The sequence below is a fragment of the Taeniopygia guttata genome, chromosome 12 (genome assembly GCF_048771995.1).
Source record: "Taeniopygia guttata chromosome 12, bTaeGut7.mat, whole genome shotgun sequence".
NCBI classification, from domain to species: Eukaryota; Metazoa; Chordata; class Aves; order Passeriformes; family Estrildidae; genus Taeniopygia; species Taeniopygia guttata.
In genome coordinates this window covers 14,869,098-14,894,514 of record NC_133037.1, presented here as the reverse complement: position 1 = coordinate 14,894,514, position 25,417 = coordinate 14,869,098, and the positions used below count along the sequence as shown (strand labels likewise).

The window sequence follows — 25,417 nt, the reverse complement described above, 5'->3', positions numbered from 1 at the left end:
CGCCCCCGAGCCCGGCCGGCCCCTGTGGGCGGGACCGGCCCCGCGTCCCGGGCATTGGCCGCCGCCGCTGCCGCCGCGGGCCGGGCGGCGCAGCCGAGCAGCGGAGCCGGGCAGCCCGGCCGTGCACCCCCGAGCCTCCGGTGTTCCGAGGCTGCGGCGTCCCGCGGGGCCATGGCGGCGCTGGGCTCGTCGGCGCTACGGAGGGGCGGCGGCGCGGCCCCCCGGCTCCTCGCCGTGGCTGTGTCCTGCCAGAGCTGCCGGCACAAAGCCACCGGGGACGGTGGGCACGGGCAGCCCCGGGAGCTGCACCCGGCGGCCCCCGGCAGAGTCGGCGGCCAGCCCGTTCCGGCCGAGGGCGCCGACACCAAGACCTACCTGTGGGCCAGGTACCACGAGATGAAGAAGCTGGTCTACGGTAAGAGGCTGCCACGTCCTGTCGGGGCCGCCTTTCCCTTCTTTTCTTTTCCTCTCCTTTCTCCTCCTTGCCGCCCCGCAGCCCTGGGGATGTGCCCGTGCTGTGCAGATGCCGGGTTATGAGCTTTTCTCCCCGGCGATGCCATCCACATCTTCCATCGCCCGCGGCTCTCTGGGATGGTTTTATTTCACTGAAATCTGGTCCTGATCTTCCTCTCCCCATCATGGGCTTCCTTCTGTGCACATTCCCCGTCTGGACTCAGCGTCGCAGGACATGCAGGGTATGTGGGACTTTTCATGACCAGCCTCCTTACATGGTGGGCATTGTCACGGCACATGCTCTAATTGAAGGGCTTGTTGCCTTTTTCTCCACTTTGCCGTTGCCTGCCCCGCGGGATCGCGCTTGGGCAAATAGATGGCGATGCTGAGTGGAGGGTGACGAGTCCAAGTCGCCACTGGCACAAGGGTGAGCCTGGAGAGCGCTGGTGCTGCAGCTCCTGGGATGGTCCTGAGCTCAGTTTGTGTTCCACACGTGTCACACCTTTTGCTCATGAGTGTGTTTTTACTTCTCTGACCGAGAAGTTACCTGGCTCTGTCGGGTGCTTTGAAATCTTGCCAAGCAACGAGAAATCTCAGACTGCTCACCAAGTGTCTCTGTGTGTAAGACAGGATTGTGGTCTTTTTGGCAGCAGCAGACCTCCACTGTATTAAACTCTCCTAAAAATAACTTTATTGGCATGAGGGCAGGGAACTCTGGAACCTGGTGGTTTCTTGATGCTGGGAATGCTGAAGGTAAGCACTGTAGAGAGCTAGGAAGTGAGTTTGTGCCTGCTCCTACAGAACTCTCTGTTACCTTTTGTTTACTTAACGCTTTGGATAAGGACAGCAGTCAGCCCTAGGCATCTGGAAGAACTTTCTCCCTGTTCTGAGATCGGCAAGGTCTTTTATTCCTTCCTTTCCCAGCTTCCAGTCCACTGGATTTGGCATCAAATCTTGAGTCCTTCATGATGCACAAATGTAAAGGAGTTGGCTGCTGAGCCATTAGGTGCTCAGCCTGCTGCATTCCAGGATGGGAGCTCCTTTTCCAGCACTGTTAAAGGCAGTACAGGATGCTGACACAGGACTGGGGCTTTGGTAATACACAAACTGAGTTGTAGTTTTAGCCCCACTGCTTGAAAGAAATTCCAATTTGCAATGCTTGTATTGCTGTTTGAACCTTGCTATCCTCAAAGGCATTATTTTCTTTTCCAAAATGGGATTGAAACCATAAATGCAAATGTGTGCTAATAGGCTGTGTCACAGTTTCTTGGCAGAACGCTTGGTTTGCTACGTGAGATTTTGAAGTTTGTGTTCACATAACTCTGCTGTGATGCAAGAGACACAGTTTTTAATTGAGGTGGAGCAGTAATCACCAGGAGTAAATGCCAAATGAGGTCAGGTGAAGTAGCCCAAGTGTTACAGAGCAGATTCTTCACAAACCTTCAGGTAGCCATCAGATAGGTTGAATAAGGCCCTCGTTTGTTCAAAGAGTATCTCCCCAAGCTAAAATTTCAAGACTGTGCTGTTATTGAGATCTTGTCAGGAAGAGACAGAGTTGGTCCAAGTTGGTTTTAATTGTTGCTTTGATGATTAAACAGTTGTGCAGAAGGTGGCATCAGTCTGTTCCTTTGTGCTTGGTTTCTAACTCTGGTGTGAAGGTGAATGTCTGTGTTGGGTTTCTCAGTTTTGCCCAGCATTGTTTGGGCAGCCTCCTGTGGTGCCTCCTTCTCCTTCCCCCTCTGAAACACCACCTTTGTGCAGCCCCTTGTCCTGTGCTGTCAGTTATTGCCACTGGTTTGGAGAGAGGTCTCTGCCAGGAGAATTCATTGTGTTTTCAGACCAGCCCTTGCTTAGCACCAGATCCATGGAGCACTGTTGTATTTCTGCACCATAAATGCTGACTGAGTTGGACAGGGCAGGATGTGCAGGACGAGTTTCTGTGCAGTGAAGCTCAGTGGTGGTGCAAGTTTGGGGTTGGAGGAGAGGCACAAGTTCTCAACTCTGTATAAACACATCTGTGCTGTGCCAGGCTGGAGTGGGGTGGTATAAATGACAGGACAACCTAGATACATGGAGAGTGCCTCTAAAGCTTCCTCTCACTGTTGACTCAAGAGAAACCATTCTCTTCATTATCCCCCCTGCTTATTGCAGCACTGACTCTTATGACCAAATTTCATTACCTGTAAAAATTTAAGGCTAAAAATTTGAGACACTTACTGTGATTTTTTTTTTTTTTTTTTTTTTTTTTTTTTTTTTTTTTTGCTTCTGCCAAGAGGAAAACTACATTCACATTAGTCATAGGGTCATAGGGATGGAGTTGAGCAAGACTTGCTGTTTTCTGATCTGATAAACGTCAAGGAAGGCTGATAAGCTCTCTCAGTAAGTTTTGAAGTCTTGCACTCTAGGAAACATTGGGATAGCCAAGCCAGTGATGCTTTGGCTATAAGCAAGTGTTTGTTTTTTCCTAGGTGTTCCAAATCTGTAAACAGTGGCTACACTAACTCAGCTTTCCTAGGGAACTGTACAATATCTACAAACTTCTCGCCTCTGCATGACAAGTTTGAGAATGGTTAAATGTGAGAACAGCCAGAACTGGAAGAGTGACCAGTTAAATAAACTTCTCAGTTTTGCTTTCTTGGATATAACCAATTTTTTCTTGTGAAGAACTCTTGTAGCATTTTTCTAGTGCCTTATTTTTTAAAAATGTAATTTTGGGATGAAACTATATTTTTAATATTACTTTTAGGTAGTGTAGATTTCATTGGCAGGAAATCCCAAAATATTTAGGCATAATGGCATAAATCCAAGGTCTTTTAACAGCGTTCCTCTGAAATTAAATAGTCTTTAGATAATATTTTTCCCTTCCTACTCCATTGGTAGAAGGATCTGCTTTGGCTGTGGGAGTGCTTTGCAGGAAATGGCACAAAACAACAGTTCAAGGGGATAAAGGGGTACTTGGAAGGGAGGAAAGCTGGCAGTTTATCTAGAAAGCAACTTAGTGTGAACAAGGGAAACTTTTTGATTCATGAAGAATGTGAAGGATGATGGCCATCTGCTTCTCTGGACCCTTCTTTTCCCTGCTTGTGCTATGAAGAAATTAGTGCAGATGTCTGCTGGGTTGAATTTCTGGGAGTACAAAGGGTGTGAGACATGCGGGTGAGTTGCCTCGTTTGTGCATTATTCTTCACTGACATGCTGGCTCTGAGGCTGAGAGAGCAGGAGCTTTCCCGCAGGATGCTGCTGGCACCCCGGGAGCTCAGAAAAGCAGGAGACGTGCTTGGCACCTCCTGCCCAGAGCGTTTTTCACATCACAAGGGGCCAGATGGTGTTTCTAGTGTCTGCTCTGAGTTAATTACCTGCTTTTGTTTCCATCTCTCCTCTCCTGTTGGGGATTGAGGGTTATTGCTTTCTAACAATGTGGGTTATTGCCTGGGAAGAGACACCTCTGCTCTCATGGAGACACTCTGATTTAAGCAGCTGTCCAGGTTCTCACAGTGGGAAAATGAAGATGTTGTGTGTTTACTTTGCATTTACACCCAGGTGTAAGAGATGCACAGATCAAACACACTTTTTTGTGGTCTGCCTTTGCTGCTGAATTTCATCATGTGCCGAGGACATGAAGGCATTTCCCTAAAATCTATCGGAGCTGCAAACAGGAGCAAATTGTGCAAGCAGGCAGATTCCTGGGGCTGCATCCAGTGCAAGAGCAACTTTTCCCACACCGTCCTGCCATGTGCTCACGCTGCTTCTCCCTCAGATCAGACTTCCTGGGTGAAGTGCTGAGTAGGCAGTGACTTACTGATATTGTCTGCCTTTCTAGTTAGGACCCAGACAGTAAAAGTAGTTGGCATTATTATTCTTTTTTAGTAACCAAAACTGGTCTTCATTTTGTTTTGTGTGGTTGTTTTCTTTAATTTATATCTGTCCAGCAATTTGTTATGGTGTCTTGGCAGAGGAAAACTATCGTTCTTGAAAAATGGCATCTTCATGAGCTTCTGGTGGGTGTCTGTTTGTTTTGATTTGACAATTGCCAGGAAATCTGAGACAAAGATCCCTGGCAGATTACGTGCAGAGCGTCAGCAGAGCAGCAGCGCCCAAGCCTGCAGCCCAGGACTTGATTAAGCACTAAGGGCTGGTAACCACCCAGGAGGATATCTTTGAAAAACATACAAGCAAAACACCACAAAAAAGCAAACCAAACCCCCAAATAAACACAATTAAACCAAGCTCCTTGAAACCTGGCTTATAACCCTGAGGCATGTTTGGACTCTTGCATTGAAACTGATTTTGCGTGTGCTCCCAGGTTGTGTCTTTTCCCTGCTGTAGTTGGAAGCTGCATGGAGATTGCATGAGTTTGAGGAGATGGAGACCTGCAGCTCTGTTGAGGAGGGTGCTGCAAAAGGACATTTACACTGAGACAAACATGCATCATGGATCTCTAGACTGAACCTCAGAGATTTCCTCCTTTCCAGAAGAGCAGTGACTTTGAAATTACTGTAAATTCAAGATGTAGGATGATGGGGTGGACAGAGCAAGCTGCAAGTTGTAAGTGATGTAGAATAGGAAACAACAAGGAGATGAGTGGTGCTTGGGGAAGTGAATGTAAGGTACGCATTGTGTGTGAGCCAGTGGCTGCAAATCATTGTGGCTGGTGTGTGCATCCTTTTTCAGCCCTCTTAGGAAGTAAGAGAGAATATGCTGTGTAAGTGAAAGACAAAATGGGGGTGGGGAAAAACGACTTGGGTAAGAAGCTATCAGAGGACAGCAGAGAGGCTCTGTACCTTTGAGGCTGGCAGAGAGGAGCGTTGCTTCACTCACTGTGTCTAAATGTACTTTATAAATCATGCTGTGGCACAGTGACTGCTTATGCTTCTGATCACAGATATAACTTGCTTGGTGAAGTTCGGACTGCTCTCTTCTTGTTACAAAGTCCTACTGCTCCCTTAGTGTTTCCTGAAATTTTTGCAAAAGTTGTGGCTTGTATGTGGCTGAAGCTAGAAGATTGTCTTTTCTTCTGTGAAAAGAGAGGCAATGGTATTTTTATGATGCTCTCAGGCTATCAAAATGTGTTGTCCTGGATATGTGAGCAAAAGGGAAGAGTTTGACCTCTCTGTAGGGACACTGTAGCAGCAGTTAGGTGCATTTGTCATAAAAAGAGAAAAGTGCTTTAATAGAAGAGGAAAGCCCTGCAATTTTCCCCTGAGATGTGATTAAGGTTGTGTCATCATTTTCCTTGTGAGGAAGAAACATAACACCCAGCAAATCCCAGTGTAAGCTTAGACAAGTTGACTGGGGGTGAGGACAGGAAGTGGAACTCTCTTTATTTATGGTGCAAAGAGCATTTATGATGAAAGGATGAAAGCTGTGATCATCTGAATCCTATTTACATTTCCCATACTTAAAAATCTCACTGGAAAATACTTGGATTGCATCCTCTCTCCTAAGTTCTTCCAGGAACTTTGCCACCAGCAGAGCCCTGACAGGGAGCTTTTGTTCCTGGTGTGTAGCCAGTAAGTTAGCCCTCCTGCCTTAATACACTGCTTTATTTTCTAGTCATTCCTTGCTGCATGGTCTGGTGAATTGTATTTGAAGGCCAAATGGAAGTCAGTTAGCAGAGAACGATGGGTATGTTTTGTAACAGTGATTTTTTTTTTTCCCCTGTGAAAGAAACATTTAGAAATATTTGAATCTATTTCTTTGGTTACCTCTCTGAATTAGAGCTCACAAAAGAACTTCAACCTTTTGCCTAAATTCTGTTATAATTCCAGACAAAGTCTTTATTGGGAAGGGCTGGTATCTCTTTCTAATAATGTATTTTTTGTCCTAGACACAGATGGAACTTGGTTTTATAGCAAGGAAGCAGTAAAGAACCAGGACAGGGGTCCTTGCTAAATGCCAAAAGTTAAGGTAGGAAAAGAAAAAATCCTACCCAGTGATGCTGAGTAGGATCTGGAAAATGCCTGCTCTTCTTCTATCATTCCAAGAGAAAATTACCCATCTTTGAGGAGGGAGGAAATATTTCCTTCCCCTCTGTACCCCAGTGTGGCTGTGACCAGGCAACCTACTACAAGAAACTATTTTAATTGCTCTTTCTTACAAGGGACAGTTCTCATGGAGCGGGAAAGCTGTGGGAAGATCTGTTCCTGCCTCTCCCATTGCAGTGGAGGGAAAGCTCTCCTCTCTGGACTGGCTCTGGAAGGGATCTATATACAGGTAGTTTAGCTGCTTGGTCACTTAACCCCATTTTCTCAGTGGTCTGGGGAGCAAAGTGTCATTCCCAAGCATCTTGAACAGTAACCCTGCTTTGCAGTGACAAACCACATACAAAGACTGAGCTGTGCCCACAGCTGTTTATCAGAGGAAAGCAGATCACTTGTTGTTATCAGCTTTGCATGTTACAGGAGCATAACTTAGTGTGGGGTATTTTTTACATGTAGGTGTTTGTACTTTGGTTTTTCCTGACAATTAATAAAAAAAATTTAAAAGTCCTAATGGTGCTTGGAGGATTTCTCTGTGAAGTCTGGTTGTGAGAAACAAAAAATGCCAAAAGACAAACCTCACAATTTCTGGTTTGGAGTAATCTAGATTTTTTCCAAGAGCCTGTTTGCTTGTGCTAGTTCTAAGTGAGGGGTGTGTGTTTTTCGGGTGATTTATCACAGCTGCCTTTCACATTGAAGCCTGCAGAAACTGCAGCTGCTCTGAGATAGAAATTTGACGCTTCAAAACCTCGGGTCTGCTTTGCTTCATGTAGGCCAGAGACCAGGGGTCATTGTTTTGCAGCTTCCTGACACAAAAGGTCGATCTGTCTGTGCAGATGGTTAGAGAGCATTACCTCCAGGTGCAGCCAGAGGTTTCACAGTGTGTTTTTTCACGGGGACATTATTTGAGTGAGTGAACAGCAGCAGCCTTCCACAGCGGCTCTGTGCTCTTTGCTGCTGCTGTGTGGCATTTCCAGCTGCTGTTAGGTCCAGAAAAAAAAAGTCTAAACTTCAGTGATGCTCTCAGTTTCTCTAACCTCTCCCCTTTCCCTTCTTTTAGATCTCCTTCCACCAGGAGTCTGCAATCTCCTCAACCCCGCTGCCATCTATGCTAACAATGAGATCAGCCTGGGAGATGTGGAGATCTATGGCTTTGACTACGATTACACATTAGCACAGTATTCTAATTTACTACACTCCATGATTTTCAACACTGCCAGAGACATCCTAATAGAACAATTCAAGGTAATGAGGTGCTAAGAGTTTCCACTCAATTAAGCTTGCTGCTGTCTTTGCAATGCCCCAGACATGTTTGTGCAGGCATTGTGCACACATGTCAATTGCTTGTTTTATTGAGATAAACTTAATATTTCACAATCTTTGATTGCAGAAATAATTTCCTTTGAGATTATTTAACATGATGTACATTCCTGAGGTTTTATAAATGTGGAGAGGGAGGCTTAATGTAAAAAAGCCCTGGTCAGCTGTACTCAAATATGGAAATAATGCCTACAGGATTGCTGGTAGGAGGTGCATATGGTGGCTAAACATAAATCATGGGCCAACACTGAAGCTGTGCTGAACTTGGAATGTGCTGTCGATGGGATGATGCCCTAGAGCATATCCCAGAACAGACACCCTGTTTGCAATAGGTGACTGCTTATGCAATTTTTTTCTCATTTTTCTCATCATGCCTTTCTGTTTAGAGGGGCTCTGCAGCCAGTCTTTGCCAAATATATGCAAAGATTACAAGAAGTCTTGTCACTGCCTCAGTGAATCTGATGCTTTTTCACTACTGTCCCTTACATGAGAAAAACTAGTTTTGGGCATCCTGATTCCTTTGTCTTACTCCATTCATCCACTTTCTTTGCTGAAGGGGCAAAATTAGGCAGGACTAAACGAGCTCAACAGGTGAAGTGATTTTGTTGATTATCTGGTGCTTATGCTCTAATGATGTTGCTGTTTGTCTTCCCAGTATCCAGAAGGGCTTGGGAAGTATGACTACATTCCGGGGTTTGCCATACGTGGGCTTCACTATGATGTACAAAAGGTAAGCTGTACAAAGTTCACTCTCCTGGGCTTTGTCTTACACTGTTATGTTTTTAGTGGAAATACTTTATGTCATTGCTTACAATAACATCTGTCACCGAATGACCAGTGAGTCTGTCTGGCTGGGCTTTTAACTGCTTGGGTTCTTCCCCAAGGAAAGATGTCTATTGTGCCAGCCTGGCCTCCAGCAGAATGGGACATTCTAGCAAAGGTCTCTGGTAAACAGCCTTGCTAATTTAAAAGTCAATTCATTCCACAGCCTAATTAATAGAAAACTGAGCTTGTTTATGTGATCATTTCTGTCTTTCAGGAAATTTAAACAACAAAACTCAATCCTGCATCTACAAGTACTTGCCAGGAGCAGAGCATAATGTCTTACCCTAATAATAGAAATGACTTGTCAGGAGAATGCTCTGGGAAGCCTTCCCCACCCCCTCCCCGAATAATAGGACTGCCTGGAATAAGATCCAAGCTACTTGAGATGCATACTTCTTAAGAACCCAGGCAAGCAGAATGCAGGCATTAGCTTTAACCCTTCTCAGTGCTTTGGATTCCCTGAAAGCTTGATGCCCAGTGATGTCATGCTGGCTGCTGCAGCCAGGCAGTGAGGTGGGAGCACAGCAGAGAAAGTTGTTTCACTGAAGCAGCTTTTTGGTATGTTGAGTTTGAGTGAATTCAGAGAAGCAGGCAGTGCAGGCTGGGATGTGTGTGTTGTCTTCCAGAAAGAGGGAAAAAAGAGAATGAAGGAGAAAACTATAGAGATTTTCTGTCTTTTGTCCTAATTGTGGAGATAGTATGGCAGCAGACCACTTATGCCTCTGGCCTTACAAAACAAGAAGTAGATCTGTGGGAAACTGAAGGTTCTTTCTCTGTTTTCATCTTTGGCTGCTATATCTGAGAAACACAGGCGAGTGGCCTGGTCAAGTAAAGCACCCTTTGAGTGAGTAGAAAGTTGAGAACTCTCTTTTTTCAGGATCAGAGTTTGCAAAAAGCACAGAAATTTGGGTTACGCCTGTCTAAGTACGACTTTCAGCATATTTGCCTGCACTCCTCACGGATCACTGGGAGGTTTTCCAGTGTAACAAGAGGCACTGATATGGTATCCTGATGGAAGGAGTTCAATGCTGCATTCCTTGTGCAAGCTGCAGAGTGATGTGGGTTTAGCGTGAGGCTGCTTTCCATGCCCAAGGACTTCTGTTACAGCTTCAGAATGTTGGATGGAGAAGGATGGCTCATGATTAGGGGAATCTGATAGTAAAAATGTGAAGAAAGCTCTGTTACCAGCCTGGTGTGCTCCTGAACATCTTTCCTTGAATATCTACTGGGGAGGGGAGAGCTCTTGTGTAAGGAAAATGACTGGGTGCTGCTGTGCTCTGAACTAAAACTTGCCCACTTAGTTCTGCTTAAGGTAAATGTGTGGGGAAACAGATCTGTGCACACAAAGCGCCTTTGGAATTTGTGTTTTCTTGAAGGGAGATAAGAATAGACTGTCTTGAGTCACAGAAATATTGTTGTCCCTGTTTTTCAACTGCATCCATGTCTACAAACTGGGGTGTAACAGACTTTGGCTCATTAAAAAGTCACAGTATGAATAAGTGTGTCTAAAAGTAGTTGGAGAATAAGTGCTGTCTAAAGTGCATAGGTGTGGGATACTCATACTGAACTTTATTTTCTGAATGCCATTTGTGTGAAACATTGAACTTGAATGCGGTTTCAGTGTAAATTTTAACAATAATCCAATTCTAACAGTAAATATCTATCCCTTGTCACAGAGTCTTCTCATGAAGATCGATGCTTTCCATTATGTCCAGCTGGGGACTGCATATAGGTCTGTAAATTCTGAAAATCATTTTCTAAATGCTTATATATGCAAAAGTAGATTTCTACATCTCAGTATATGTTCATGGCTTATGCTGTTCTGCTTCTTTCCTGAGCAGAGCACAGTCTTGTCTGGCTCATCCTGTTTGCTCTTGCTTCAAATGCTTACCTGGCATATAATTGCAGGGAGTTATTTTTTACTCAAGCATTTCAAGCCAGGTGTGGGTGGGAAGACCTGGAGCTTTTTGTAATGGTTAATAGCACATCTGGTCACGTACACTGCACGGTGTTTTGGCTGCAGCTACAGCATGGCTGGGTTAACACCTGGGAGCCAACAGCCAATAGGAAAGGGCTCCTCTCTATGTGGTTCACACGTGGACCTGTCTTTTCCAGGCAGGAGTGTGTCCCAACAGTGCTCTGCTGTGCCTTGGAGAGTGATCTGGGTGTGCAAATTGCATCTTAAAGTAACATAGACATGCCAATAAAGTAATAATGCATCAGAATCTGGGCTCACTTTAAGTCGCAGATTGTCCTATTTTTCCTTTATTTCTCCAAAAAGAACTGGGTATGCTTTGGAATAAGTGGCTGAAACAGTGCAGAGCAAATTTTTCTCCTAAGAGCTGTGAGACTGGAGACTGAGAAAACACCTTGCTCCAAAGAGGATTTGGGTTGGTGTGTAAGAAGTAGTAATTTATAAATATCAATGGCAAATCTCCTGTAAATCTCCTGGAAATTATATTTAGCATGGAAGCTAATGTGGTTTTTTTCCTTGATCTCTACCCTTTTGCTGTTAAGCTTCAGTTACAGTAAACACTCTAAGAATATTAAGAAGGGAGTTTCATGACCAGAGAGAATTGGCTTCTTTGAGTGCCAGCTTGGGGGGGTGAGGGGCCCAGGGGTTTGTACTGCTTTATATTTTACTTCAGCTTCATAAAGAGATTTTTAGTGAAAACACATTTAGTGAAAACACTTTTCTTTCCCCTAGTGTCCTTTTGTAACTATCTTTTTTTGTGTGTCCTTCTAAACTTTCCTTTGCTGTTGAGCACAACTGAGGCCACATTTAACTTCTTAGACGCTGTGTCATAACTGAGTAGAAAAGGAGAAAGGGAAAGTTTCTGACTGCTTGAGCAAAGAGTAATCAAAATTGTGCAAGAGGCAAAACCTGCAGCAGTCAGATAACCTGATGGTTTGAGCTACACAGATCAGCCATACTCCTGTTCTTGGTGGTTGAGAAAAACAACTTTCTCTGTTGAATGGTCTTAATTAAGATCTTGTTCTGTTTAGGAAAACTGAATAAGAAGGAAACCCTGTTTTCAGGAAGTCCTTTTCCTATACGTTTTCATTAAAGATGATGTATCTCATGGAAGCAACATCTCCAAACCAAGTTAGCTACCCAGTGCTGCCCAAGTCAGGTCACAGGGCTGATTTGGGGGGGCAGTCCTGTCAGCAAATTGACAGCAGACAGAGAGAAGCCTCTGGCTGGATTCTGCTGGAATGTGGATAAAGCCCCTCAATTAACTTGTAGGAGCAAACAAGGTATCTGAAGAATGTCTTGGGAAAGATTTTATGTGAATCTTTAGAGCTATTGGGCTCTCTGCCTGTCTCTTTTGAGCAGGAGGAATTTTTGAGTTTTAGGAAAGAGCCTGTTTGCCCCGTCCTGTTTTTTTCTACTGTTTGTAGCACTGCACAGACTGGTGATTATTGACAAACTGCGTTGTTCTGTGTCTAGAGGGCTCAAACCGGTGCCTGATGAAGAGGTGATCGAACTCTACGGTGGCACACAGCACATCCCCCTGTACCAGATGAGTGACTTCTATGGCAAGGTATTGTAAGCCCTTGGCTTTTGGGATGCAGCAGGAGCAGCTCTTTGAACAGCTTCGAAAGCAGAGGGAATTGTATGCACACGTGAATGACTGCAGCCTCCCTTGGAAAGGCTTGGTCCCCAGTGAGCTGCAGTGTGTGTTTTTATTCTAGTGGGAATAGCCCCAGAGGTTAGTTAGCAGTTTAGCATCTGAAAGACATCTGCAAAGCATTTTTAAATACCAAGGGCTATTGGCCTGGAGCTGAATGGCTTTGAAGTCTGATAGGGAGATGTTCCCTGCTTGTTCCTTGGCCAAATCTAGCTCCCAAGCTGCCCTGGCAGCCTGCAGTGCTGGTGTTTGCAGTGAGCTGTTGGGGAGGAGGTCTGCATGTCTAGCAGCGCTAGGGTGCTTGCAATGCCTTTCTCTCTTTGGTTTTGGGTAGGTTTTTTTTTCCCCGTTCATGTTAAGGATCTCATTCCACACTCATTCAGAACTGCTCTGGGGATGTTATTTATAGTCCATGAGTATAGGGAGTAGTAAAATACTGACCTTCTGTCTGTGGGAGCTGTAAAAATCCTTTGGTTGCCTGAACCTAGAGGAAGTTAGGAGAGATTTTTCTTCCTTGAGTGTCTCATGTGGCACGGTGGCCAAGCGGGACCGTTCACATCCCTTCTCCCAGAGCTGCTTTGTTTCTTGCCTTAGTTCTGGTGCCTTAGGGGAAGCTGGAAGCAGAAGGGCACACTTCCTCTGGTTATACCCCTGTGAGTCTGCTCTGTGAAGTCTCCAGCAAGGTCACTTCTTGATTTTTCTCTTTCTCTCTTGGGAACAATTTATCTGGGTAGTTGCTTTCTGGATAAGTATATACTCTGTTTATAGCTCAGTGATGTTTCCAGCTTTGATATAGGACATTTTTGTTTAGAATTTGATCTGTCTGTAAACTGCCCTTGACTGGCCTCCTCCTGTGCAACTCTCCTCAGTCCTGCCAAACTTGAGATGATTTCATCTTTCTTTTTAAATAATTGCAAACATGAAACCTGCTTCAAGTTGTGGCCTTCTGTAGGACAAGGTACTTGTGCTGAGGTGCCTTTCTGTGCTTTGTATGTACCAGGTGCTTTCTTCTTTACTGTAGTTGGTATTGAAAAATTTGGCCACAGAAGTAGAGATATCAGCTTAGTCTTTGTGAAGAGGTGAATCTTCTCTCCTAGTAATGTAATAGACTCATGAACTAACAGGTGGATCCCAAAGAGAACAAAAGTATTTAAAATTAATAGCATTTGCATTCAGCAATGTCTGCTCAACCTGTGCCACTGAGTGGGGCATATTTTCCCACATTAGTGAGGCAGATGAAAGAAGTGTCAAGATGACTTCTGGTGTGAACAGGTGCAGTGAACTGGTGAGGAGTGAGCCTTTAGCAGCGGTCTTTGATTTGTTCTTCTCAGTCTGCCATGCTGATGTTGCTGTATGAGTAACAGGAAGGTTGCTAACAGGCAACAAGAGAAGTGGGACTGATATGGCTGAAGTGTGCAAATACTCTCCCTTAAGGGTTTTCCTGGTTCTCTGTTAGCAGGAGTCTGTGGACAGCTGCCAGCATCCCAACACCTGCAGTAGGTAGGCACAGATCTTTCCCTAGGTTCAACAGCTGGTGTGGCTTTACATGTGATGGCCTGTAATGAAGGTGGAGGTCTCAAGGGTGTTGTAGAAAAAGCACATGTAACATTCTGAAAGCACAGTACATTTTTTGCCATAACTCCTGTCACTGTCTGCCTAAGGAAGTCAAGGCCATTAAAGGGAATTGGGAGAGATTGGACTTGCCCTGTAGAAAAATTACACAAGACACAAAAATGAAATCAGAGTTGATAAGGTAAATCTTTGCTGTTAACACTGAACATTTACCTGTCTCCTCTGTACTTCAGGTATTGAGAGGTAGGACAGGTCATTGCTCTGCTAAATCCCATACCTAGTTATTTCAGTAGGATTTGCTTGTCTTTGTCCCTCTTGCTTTCTTCCCCAAATCTCTGAACAGGAAAAAAAGATGAAGGCTGTTTACAGAAACTTTTGGTTTTGCTATGGGAGAAATATTCCCTTAGCAACCAGATATCAAAATGGACAGAAGTGTTGGAAGGAGTCAGTGAGTATCCTAAGCAGCAGCACTGTGTGTGGTATGTGGCCCTTTGTGTTGTCTTCTGCTGTAGGTGAAGATGTCCTGTGCTGAGTGGATGGACATTGTATAACCCTCAACACACCAACATAGCTTTGGATTGCAGCATTTTTTCGTAATGCACCTCAAGCAAAATGCTGTTTGTTATTCCTTTGCCCTTTTGACCCCAGTTTGTATTGCCTTTGACAGGGCTGGTCTCTGCCACCCTTACCCAGCCAGACTAATTGGGAGATGTTCTCTTGTTGCACATCCTGGCATGACAGGGCCACACAATTGTCATTAGGCAGCAGGGGCCCTATCAGCTTCCACCATCTGCACCTTCTGTGGTTTTCTGGATGCTGCTTTCATCTCTGTCTTTCACACAGCTCTAATAAATGCTTTCTGAAGTGGCCCAGTACTATCCTACAGTGTTGCAACTTCATGCCTATCAGTCCTGGATTGCTCAAAGCTCATGCACAGACATGATGGAACTGGATTGCCAGGGCACTGCTGGTGACCAGGTTCATGGGGAGGTCTGTGTGCTTCCCAAATTACTTTCCATTTACAGCATCTTAGTAATTGTCCCCATTCTGGTCTGGAACTTTATCAATGGAAAATGAAAAAAAATGATCCCAGCTTCATCTTGCAAGGCAGACTCGCTGCAGTCCTCTGCACAGGCAGTACCTACAGAATAAACAAAGTTTGTTTTACTGGAAAGCCTCTGTACATTTTTTTGTACAGAGAGGCTTTTTTTTTTTTTGTTGGCCCCCAACAAAGGTGCCAAAATTGGCTCTTGGCCTGCTGATAGCTTTGTGATTGATAGGCAATAACGACAGCAAATGTGTGTGAGAGCTGCAGCTCTGCCTATTAGGGACAAGGGGAGTTATTCCTTGGTCAGGATGTAATTGTCCATTTCCACTTGTCTGCTGGTGGGCTGAAGTTCTTTTTCCTCTGGGCTTCTGTAGCGACAGACAGGCATTACCAATGGCTTGTTGGAGTGATTCTTACACTGCCTTGTGAAATCTCACTGGAATGTGGTTTGATCAGCTTTGGTGCCCTGTGTCCAGTGTCACAGCCTGGTTAAGATGAGCAATGTGGCATCTTCAGGAAGGCCCTTGTCTGCTGCTGTAGCAGAGCATTGTCTGTTGGCACCTCTATTAATGCCAAGAGTCCAGGTGGGAAGCAGAGGTTGAAATAAAAATATCTGGGACCAACTCCCTCCTTCCTCCACCTTCACTATGTGGTATTAATGATGCTGGGTTTGTGTAATGATCTATGTGAAGGTGACACATCTCTTTCTTCAAGGTTGGTGTTTTGTTTAAGAAGAGAGGACTGCTTGCTGAGTGACTGGGATTTCCCACACTAGTGTTTTTGTTAGCCTGGAATATATTTCAGATGATGCTAGGTGATATGAGTTTGTTTGTTGGCTTTACTATTTTTTCCCCCAGTATTTTTGGTTTAATGTCTCCCTTTTGTTTTTTGCTTTCCAGGGTCCATCACTTAAGCAGTTTATGGACATTTTTTCTCTTCCTGAAATGACACTGCTGTCTTCAGTCATTGATTACTTCATCACTCATGGCATTGAGTTTGACCAGGTGCATCTCTACAAAGACATATCTGTAAGTGAAATGTCAACTGCCCCACAACTCACACCACATCAGAGCTGTGAGCCCTGCAGCACCCAGTCCCAAGGGGTTTGCGGTGACCAGCCTGATATTACAGCTCTGTTGTCCCTTTAGATCAAAGCATTACCAGGGAATATTCAAAGCTGTGTTTTCAGAGCCTGTTTGGGTTTTGTCTTTACTACAGAGCTGGTGTTTTTGGTGTATCTCATGTAGGAGTGCCTAGGCTGCTTAGGCTGAAGGTCTTTCCATGGGAAATACGTCTCAAAGCTTGTGTAAATGTTTTCTATAATTGTTTTCCTTAGTATCTCATTTTTCAAAGAGTCTTGGTCTAGCTGTGTACCAAACAGTTTACTTTATACAGTGATTGTTGTAAAACACCTCTCCTGGCTTGCTCTGGGAATCCTGTACCCCTTGCAGCTGCAGAGTAGTCTGATCCTTTGGGTGACTGTAGCTTTCATGTGTCATTTATTCCAAGGTGTTAAGTGGCACTTGAAAGGGCTGTGTGGGATTATCAGCTTTGTTGGGACTGTTTGACTTCTCAGTTAATGCTGTAGACAAGAGTAAGTGCTTGAGATTGCTTCTCTGGTTGACTTATGCTGGCAGACAACACACTTTCCTTATTTCACTCCTTTTTCCATGGAGAAGGGTTGGTGTGTGTGTGTGTATGTGGAGAAGGGTACCTTGTGGGAATTTAGGTTCACCCACTGGCTGTTCAGCTGTGGGAGGGAAACGGGGCTCCAAGGGGGAATGGGGCTCCATGTCTGTGCTGCTGCCCTGTGATAAGGATCCATCTGTCAGCTGTGTGTCCTGACCTTCTGTTGGCACTTGATAGGAGCGTGTCAGCTCATTTCCCACAGGACCGTAACATACGTCAGGGGTGTTGGGTGTTGGTTTTTCCCTTGGGATGGGGAAAATGTGAAGAGGGGATACAGCTGACTCCTGAGGCCTTTTGTCAAGAGTATCTTCTGAACCTTGCTCTGAGATCAAATGGATGTGTTCCTAATTGAAATCTGGAGGGCAGGGGGATGGTTGCCACAGCTGATACGTGTCCAGTGCAGGGCAACTGGTGTGGTCCAGCCCTCAGACTCTGGAGTGCTAATCCTGGCTTTGTCCTTTTGGTGGAGAATGTGGTCATTCATCCCTGAGGAACAACTGAATTCGGCAAAGAAGAGAGCTATAGCAGAAAATATGTGGCAATGTCTGAAATCTATACTGAAACTAGGGACCATCACATGCTCTCACCAGACGAGTTCTTGCTTTTTTCATGTACAATGAGGATAAACAAACATTTTTGCAAAATGTATCCCTTTGCAGTACCCAAGTTCAAGTGCAAATAAATGTTTTGTGAACACGAGCACAGAGATCCTTCTGTGCCTGCAGAGGACGTGCATAGCCCAGCTGTTAGGGCAGCGCTGGCTTAGCCTGACACCCTGCTGTAACTCTTGGTGGTACTGCTGATGCAGCCTGTGTGCTTGGGAGCAGCTTAAGTGCTACAGGCACTGAGTCAAAAGGGCAGACCCTGGGCTATGGTAAAGGCTGAAGCTGACATGTAATTAAAGTAATCCTGTCACACCAGTTTGGTCACTTTATATTTGAGACTAAGAATGTACAGTTTACCCTGCTTCCCCTTGGAGGCATTTTTGGGGCCCTATTTGACACCTACAAAGGCTCTAAGATTTTACCTGCAGAAACATTTTCATTTTCCTTTCTTTCCAACTACTTCTTTTGTTTTTTGGAGGGCAGGAGTTTAGGGAAAGAGCACACTGACATTTTTCTTCTCTGCAAAGGTAGTTTTGACACAAGTCCAAAGTTCTGCTTGCTTTTAGTGACAGTGCTGGTTAAGAGAAAGCTGTTTTCTTGTTACAGCTCCTGCCCACCATTCAGATTTCTTCCAATAAGGCAATGAGATGTGACTTCTGCCTTTTTGCCCTTCAAATCCACATGGTGGAAAGAAGCTCCTAAAGCTCCATTTTGAAGTGGTTATGCCTCCACCTTCATCATCCCCTTTTAAGTTGTAAATTGTGGTTCTCTCCAGCTATGAAGAAAAATTTTGGGGGGTCATGAGGAGGTTTTCCCAGCATTGCCATAAGACCAGTTGACCTTGTGGCACGTGTCACTGTAGTGATGTCAATGGTGAGTGTGGGTCTCAGTCTGAAAGGGCAGCTCCTGAAGGGCACACACAGTGTAACAGGAACTTTAGGGTCCTGGGGAAAGGCAGCCTGTGTAAATTGTCAGGGATGAAAATTGATGCTGTTCAAAAAAGCATTTGCATGTGCAAACGCTGCAAACCGTGTTGCTGCTCTGGAAATGGTTTTGTGGGTCTGGCATATCTTGCTGGATGGAGACTTGTGCAGAATCTCAGTTGGGTGTGTCTAAAAATGTGCTGTATCTTGGCTTCTGGCCTGGAAAATAGGGGATATTTGGATGCCCTTGACAGCATCTGTTTTAACTTGCTTCCCTCCCAGCTGTGTTTTGTGCCACTCTCCTAGTGGGAGCTTCTGCTCTGCCTGTGCACACTGATCACCCAGGGCTAGGAGCTGTGGCCCTCCTTGGCTTGTGGGATCACAGGTGCTCTCCTCTGCTGTTGTTCAACCCAGCCACACTCCTGTCCTTTGGGTCACACTTGGCAGAGCTTCCACAGGCACAGGAGGGAGAAAAGCCCCCTGATGTCAGAGACAGTACCATATTTGGACAGTAAATGATTTTGGAGTGGCACAGTCTTTATTGCCTTGGAACCAGTGGGGTAACATGTGCTTGTTTCCAAGAGCAGGAAGGAATTTGTGCTTCCACAGATAAGTTTTGAGGCTTTCCCTCTTACACTGCATTAGCTGAGCCAGCCACCCTGTTCTTCTTTAGGCATCTTGGTGAGCCTTGCTGGGCCTGCTCTGCTGCTTTGCAGTGATGGAGCTTTTGTTCATTCAGCAAGAAGGGGATGTACCATCACTGCCTTGGTCCTCAGTGGTGGCAGTAGGTTTGCATGCTGGGAAACAGGAATGCCATGTTGTAAAACTGAAACTTTTTCCCCCCTGCTCTTTTCTTTAGGATGCAATTAGAGATGTTCATGTGAAAGGAGTGATGTACAAATGGATTGAAAAAGATATGGGTGAGTTAAATAGAGCTCTGGTGCCAAATTCACTTGTCACTTCCTCAGTCTTTCTCTTTAGGTAGGACTGATGGGGATGAGGAAGGCCACTTTGTCACTATGGTGGTTCATTGCCTGCCTGTTTGAGGTGGATCTAACTCTGACCATTTGCATCTTTAGTGGTATAGGGGCTAAGTTTTGTTTGGTTTATAGAAATGTGGTCATGACTTATGCCCAAGTGTTCTGATTGATGTTGTGTGTTTCACTCTGATACAGAGCAGTATATTCTGCACGGGGATGAAATCTATGCTGTGCTAAACCGCCTGGTGAACCATAAGAAGAAACTGTTCCTCATCACAAACAGTCCCTTTAGCTTTGTGTGAGTACCATCATTGCTCATCAGTGGGTCACCATGGCACAGCAAGAGCTGTGCAGGGCATTCCCTCCTCTCAGCACCTGGAATTTGTATGGGACAGGGTTTTGTGGCAGTAGTCATGGAACTCTCTGGGAACTGTTTGTGGTGAATGTTGCACCCACAGCATTGATCTCACTTTTTGAAGAGGTTACAAGGCTGTGGCTGGCCACAACATTACAGAGCTGCCACTTTCTAATGCCTCTAGCAGTGTTTGCTGTATCACAGACTTCCAGCAGTGCAGGAGAAAGTGTGTGACAGCTTGAAACCAAGCACAACATCAACACTTGATACAATGGGGCAGCCTTAGGGGGTTCACAAATCTCTGTTTTCTTCTCTGTTACTGAAATAGGAGTGAATGTAGAACATACTGTTGTAAAGGTGCAGTGGTGGGTGAAAAAAGAGTACTGGATCTGTTAATTTTTCTGTTCCTTTGCTCTTAGGGACAAAGGAATGAAACACATGGTTGGCAAGAACTGGCGGGACTTATTCGACATGGTCATTGTGCAAGCGGACAAGCCCAACTTCTTCACTGACCGGCGCAAGTACGTGTGCAGGGCATCCTGCTGGGGGCTTGGGCCCTCCCTGCAGGGAACTGCTCCTCTGGCCTGCCACAAAACAGTGGTTTGCTAAGCACAGTCTAGCTCCAGGAGGTATTCAGCCTTCCTGTGTTCTCTCAGATACTCTCTGAGGATTGACCAGTCTGGGAATAAGTGGATAGAATGTGTAGAGCCAAGTGGAAAATGTGTTTCTAAAACAGGCATGAGAGATGACCATTTCTTGTCCTGAGAATGTGACAAAATCTTTCATTTTCCTCTTCCCCACAGCAAGTATCTGTGTGGTTTGTTTTTTGAGGTTTTTTGGGGTCTTGTTTGTATTGGATACATGTTTGGGAGCTGGCAGTTCTGGAAGCCTTTTTATGTGGCAGCTGGGTTTTGTGGTCAGTTAGGAGCTGCCAATAGGCTGCTGTCCTTATTTTGCTCTTTGGCTTCTTTGCTTTGGGTATTGTGTCTATTAGGGAATTGGTCTCTTCTTTCCTTTGTGTGTCTTTTCCTGCCCCGCTACTCAGACTGTTGGCATATGCTGGAGTAAACCTATGGAATGGCTTTATAAGCTGTGCTGGCCTGGTAAAGGTTTTTTTCATGGGGCTGCAGGTGAAGTGCTTTACAAGCACAGCTTGGAGCTATGATGATCTGACCCTCTTGGAAATAAAATCTACAGCTGCCTGGTGCCTTAGATCCACTCATGGAGTGGAGAATGTCATGGCAAGCCCTCAGGAAAAACAGGAGACAGCTCAGTTCACCTGGTGAACTCAGTGTGGGGATTGCTTTCCATTTCCTCTGCAGACTTGCTTTATCCTATTAGGACATTCCATGGTCTCTGTTGAGCTGGGACATAGCCAGGTTGAAAGAGCACACAAAGTGTTTCATGGCAAAGCCTTCTTGGTCTTGGCATTTCAAAAGGAGTCATTATGGTTATTTTCTTCCTCTCTGTATGTGAAAGCAAGAAGAATTGTTAGGGATTTTGACATGAAATGGTTACAGTCAATGGAAGCATTTTGGAAAGGTATTTCCCTTTCATACTTTCTCTTCCCCTGAGAAAATAGTGCAGAAGGCACAGAAGGTCACTTAGAACTTATATAGAGCTTTTATTTTAAGTTGTTATATAGGTAAACAAGTTTTGTGATTCAAATGTTCTGGTTGCTGGGTAACAATCACCAAAAATCAAAAGAAGTTGACATCTCCCCTTGTTTTTTCCCAGACCTTTTCGAAAACTGGATGATAAAGGCTCACTGCAGTGGGACAAAATAAACCAGCTGGAGAAGGGAAAGATCTACAAAGAGGTGAAGTGAATGGGTGCAAGCAGGAGTCTGAAATGGTGGGGACTTGTAACACACCTGCAGTTTTGGAAATCACTGGACAAACAGGACAATCTGCTTGTTCAGAGTGAGGGGAAATTATGGTTTCTGCTGTAGAACATATGTTCATGGTTGGTGTTTGAAAAGTAGAACACAGAAGTCCTTGGAAAGAGCATCTGTGTAGGTAGAGGGTGTTTGTAAGAAGACACACTCTGGGCTGTGCTGGCTGTGGGCAGTGGGAGGTGCCCTCTGTCCCCAGGAGCTCTCGCTGGCCTGGTCGGACACTGTCCCCCAGAATGCTTTCAGCTTTGGCTTGGCACTAGGAATGGAAGGATAGAGAAAAGTGGGAAAAGACGGAGCAGGGCCAGGTAACTTAAGGTGTGGGGTGCTTGCTTTTCTGCCCGAGGGAACCTGTGCTGAGTTACCTCTGCCAGGCTGGGTTTTCCCTGCTGCTGCCCTGTTTGTGTGAAATGGGATGGTAAGGAAGCATCCCCTGGATGTGTGGGAGGGGCCAGTGAATGTCCCCACATACAATTAAACCTTCACCCTGGAAGCTCTGCTCTGACATTGTCCAGCATGGCCAGTTGTGCACTTTTCCCTCAGCTCTTCTGATTGTCCTGGTCCTGAAACTCTTGTCCTGGAGGGGCTCCCAAGTGTGGTAGTTGAGGCTAAAAAGGCACAGCTCTCCGAAACCTGTTGTGCATGCAAAGATCTTCCAAACCTTACTCCAAATTGTTCTCCATAAGTCTGGAAAAGGTGGACTTGTGTAGAGTAAAGAAATAAGGAATAAAGAAACAAAGGTGATCAAACAGGGTACAAAGCATCAAAGAGAGTACCAAGCCTGGCTCCTGCCTCTCCCCTTCTGGAAGGACCAGCATGTCCGAAGATGAGCTGCAGCTCTGGTGAACTTGCTGCCCTGGGTGTTGTTCTTGCAGCTGGTCTGTCCCCTGAGACAAGTTGCCTCTGGTTTTAGGACAGTTTGTTCTTGGTTATTTGAGCTGTCCAATCCCACGGGAAGAAACTGTTAGTGAGATTTCAGTCAATTAGCTGGGACCTGACCCGTTGTAGCAGAGTAGGTCATGTCCTTGAGTAGTGCTGTTGGGAAACCTCTGTCTAGTGGATCTGCCAAAGTGTTGGGCTGGTGTCCCATCTTCTGCCAAGAGCTTGGAGCTGGGAACATGCAAGCAGAGCTCATTCCCAGTGGCTTAGCAGCTCCCTCAGGAGAAAAGGCACACCTCACCCATGGAGTTCATTGCTGCATTAAATCCTGCCCTTGACCCACCTACATCTTGTGGCCACAGGTTGTTCACCCAAGTGCACTGAGAAAGGGAAAATATGAGGGAGGAAGGTGGGCTGGGTAGGATTTTGGAAGAACTTCTCTCTAGTTCTTCCCCACTATCATGTTTATCTGACTGCCTTAAGGTTGTTGCCTAGCTGTGGTTCTTAGGAGGTGACAGAGTGTGTATCCTGGTTGTAGCCCACCCTGTCTCCAGAATTTTTGGTTTCTTGGAGTGTCATAATACGCTTCTTTCTGGCAAGTGTTACTGGCCATGGACCTTGCTGTGCTGGGGATGTTGCCAGAGGCCTCTGAGCTGTTCCTGTCCCCTGAAGCAGGGCTGGATGGTAGTTTTTCCCTGTGGTCATCCCATGAATGGCACCTCAGGGATTGGTGTTTTTCCCTAGAGACTGGGAAGTTGAAGTGATGCCCTCTAGCCCCTCTGTTCCAAAATGTGGTGTTTTCTGTATGTGCCAAGTTTGTACTCCCTTCCATCTCCAGATCTGTGATCTTAGGGGAAAGGAGGGCAGGACCTGGAGGTCTCAGAATAGGTCTGTGGCTCCATGGAGCTCCAAGCATGAATTTCCTGGCTGTCAGGTCCGTTGCTGCTTGAGGTAACTGGAGCACTCTTCTCCTTCCAAGGCTGTGCTCCATTTCCTTCTCTGCCAGTGGCTTCCTGGGCAGGCCTCATGTGAAATCATTATCACCTGAGACCAACAACTTTTAAACCCAGAACCTGTGGGGTGCTTTCTGCCCATCCTCAGGGTTTTCTAATTTAGGTGTCTCTTAGCCTCTAAACTGCCTCCTTTTGTTGTCTTCTTGACTTTCTGTGCCTTAGACCACAGAACTTCCCCTGAATTCCCTGTTTGCAAAAACTCTTTGGAAGAGTTTTTGCCTTTTTCTGTAGCCTTAAAAGCTGAGGGATGTATGGGGATTGTCACATGGGAAGAAAGTGAAGTGAGGTGGGGAAGGATAGAAACCTCTGGGTGTAGATGGTGGGGCAGAGAGCAGGTTGACATCGATGACAGTGCTCACACCTGCATGTGCCAAGGTGGCCTTGTACCCACGTTTCACTCTGTGCTCCTGTCACTTGCAGGGCAACCTCTTTGATTTCCTGAGGCTGACAGGCTGGCGTGGATCCAAAGTGCTCTACTTTGGTGACCATCTGTACAGTGACCTTGCGGTGAGTGAAATGTCTCTGCTCTCCAGTGAGGTGGGAGCAATCCCACATGGCTGCTGTGGCTGGAGATAAGGCAGGGCCTGCTCCGAGTGCTCAGGGCTGTGCTGGGTGTCTCCCCCACAGGACACACAGGCTTCCCCACTGCTGTCAGACAGGCAAGCACTGGAGAAAAGGCTACTCAAGTACTTTCTGTGGGTAAAGTGAATTTGAGAGCAGTTTCTATTGATCCCACCTTTTTAGGTGCTCCATGCAACTGATCCTAGTGACCAGGAGATGGTTGTTATTGGCATGGGCCATGAATGGCTGTCCCCTGAGAATGCAAAATGGGAACAAACCCACTCTTCTAGGAACCAGGGTTGTGTTTGGCTTTTCATCTTTATGTTGAATTCTTGGTTGTTTTTTCACCCTGACCTCCAGGACCTCATGCTGCGTCATGGCTGGAGGACTGGAGCCATCGTTCCTGAACTGGAGACGGAGATCCGGATCATAAACACGGAGCAGTACATGCACTCCCTGACCTGGCAGCAGGCTTTGACAGGGCTGCTGGAGAGAATGCAGGTAAACAGCTCCTGGCTGAGCAGGACAGGGTATATGCTGCCTTCTGAGTCTGAATTTTGGGTTTAGCATGGGGATCGGGGGATGTACTATCTTGCCTGCGTCTCAAAAATACCTTGTCCTCCTCCTAGTGCAGTGGGCTCTGGGTTTGTGAGTTACAGTGGAAATTGCATGGAGCTGAGGTATGGTCTGTGGGACTGATGGATGTGATGCTGCCTTTGCAGATGTATCAGGATGCAGAGTCAAAGCAAGTTTTGCTGGAGTGGATGAAGGAACGGCAGGAGATCAGGTGAGCGTTTTCCCCCCCTCACTTGTGAGATCTCTTAGGGGCTCCCAGGCCCTGTTTTGTAACCTGCTTTGGGGATGGTGCTGCTGCAGCTGCTGGACTCTGGTCCTGCCTCTGGGTGGGGGCCATGCAGCAGTGCAGTCCTGCAGCCTGGGAGGTTGGACTGATTTGAAGGCAGTGTAGGAAAGGGGGGTGCTGGGAGGGGTTGGTGGGCTGCCTGCTACTGCAGCTCCCATAGCTCCTGACACTGCCCATAATGGGTGGAGTAAAAGTGCACTGAATATTCATCAGTCTCACTGCACAGGGACTGGTCTGCACCACAGCCTCAGGAGGGTGTACTTGGGGTGATCCCTGAATGCTCCGGGAGTGGAGTGGTCAGGGGCTAAGTGAGTGGGAAGAATCTGTGACCACAGGTTTAGCTACAGAACACCATCTCTGTCTCCTCAGGTCTCTGACGAAGAACCTGTTCAACCCCCAATTTGGAAGCATCTTCCGCACCTTCCACAACCCCACGTACTTCTCCCGCCGGCTGGTGCGGTTCTCTGATATCTACATGGCTTCCATCAGCTGCCTGCTCAACTACGACGTGAATTTCACCTTCTACCCCCGGCGCACCCCTCTGCAGCACGAGGCTCCGCTCTGGATGGATCAGCTCTGCACGGGCTGCATGAAAACCCCCTTCCTGGAGGAGATGGTGCACATCCGGTGAAGGGCAGGTACTGCAGGCAGCAGCAGCACGGCCGGGGCTCGGCCGGCAGCACCTCTGTCTACCACTAAAGGGCGTTTGACACTTGCGTATGTGTGTAGGTGGTGTGTTTATTTTCTCCCTTCACTGGCTCCATCCCTTTCCCTGAAGTGCACTGCAGGTTGGACAGAGGATGGGTGCTTGTGCAGGGAGTCCTCTCT

At 46.1% G+C, this 25,417-nt stretch overlaps 1 protein-coding gene and 1 long non-coding RNA gene across 2 annotated transcripts; both read left to right on the top strand.

Annotated features, from left to right (window-relative positions):
• Positions 1-25: 25 nt before the first annotated feature.
• On the top strand, positions 26-25,305 carry NT5DC2 (5'-nucleotidase domain containing 2). Its single transcript, XM_002194401.6, has 14 exons — positions 26-415; positions 7,492-7,676; positions 8,407-8,481; positions 10,253-10,308; positions 12,028-12,121; positions 15,728-15,856; positions 18,905-18,965; positions 19,221-19,323; positions 19,800-19,901; positions 21,118-21,199; positions 23,587-23,673; positions 24,088-24,228; positions 24,450-24,514; positions 24,959-25,305. Exons 1-14 carry the CDS (start codon positions 172-174, stop codon positions 25,218-25,220), a joined length of 1,686 nt encoding a protein of 561 aa, XP_002194437.4. The 5' UTR covers positions 26-171; the 3' UTR covers positions 25,221-25,305.
• On the top strand, positions 2,716-7,008 carry LOC140684919 (uncharacterized). The gene is made up of 2 exons (XR_012057898.1): positions 2,716-6,360; positions 6,554-7,008. It is a non-coding gene; the product is annotated as an uncharacterized lncRNA (long non-coding RNA).
• Positions 25,306-25,417: the final 112 nt, after the last annotated feature.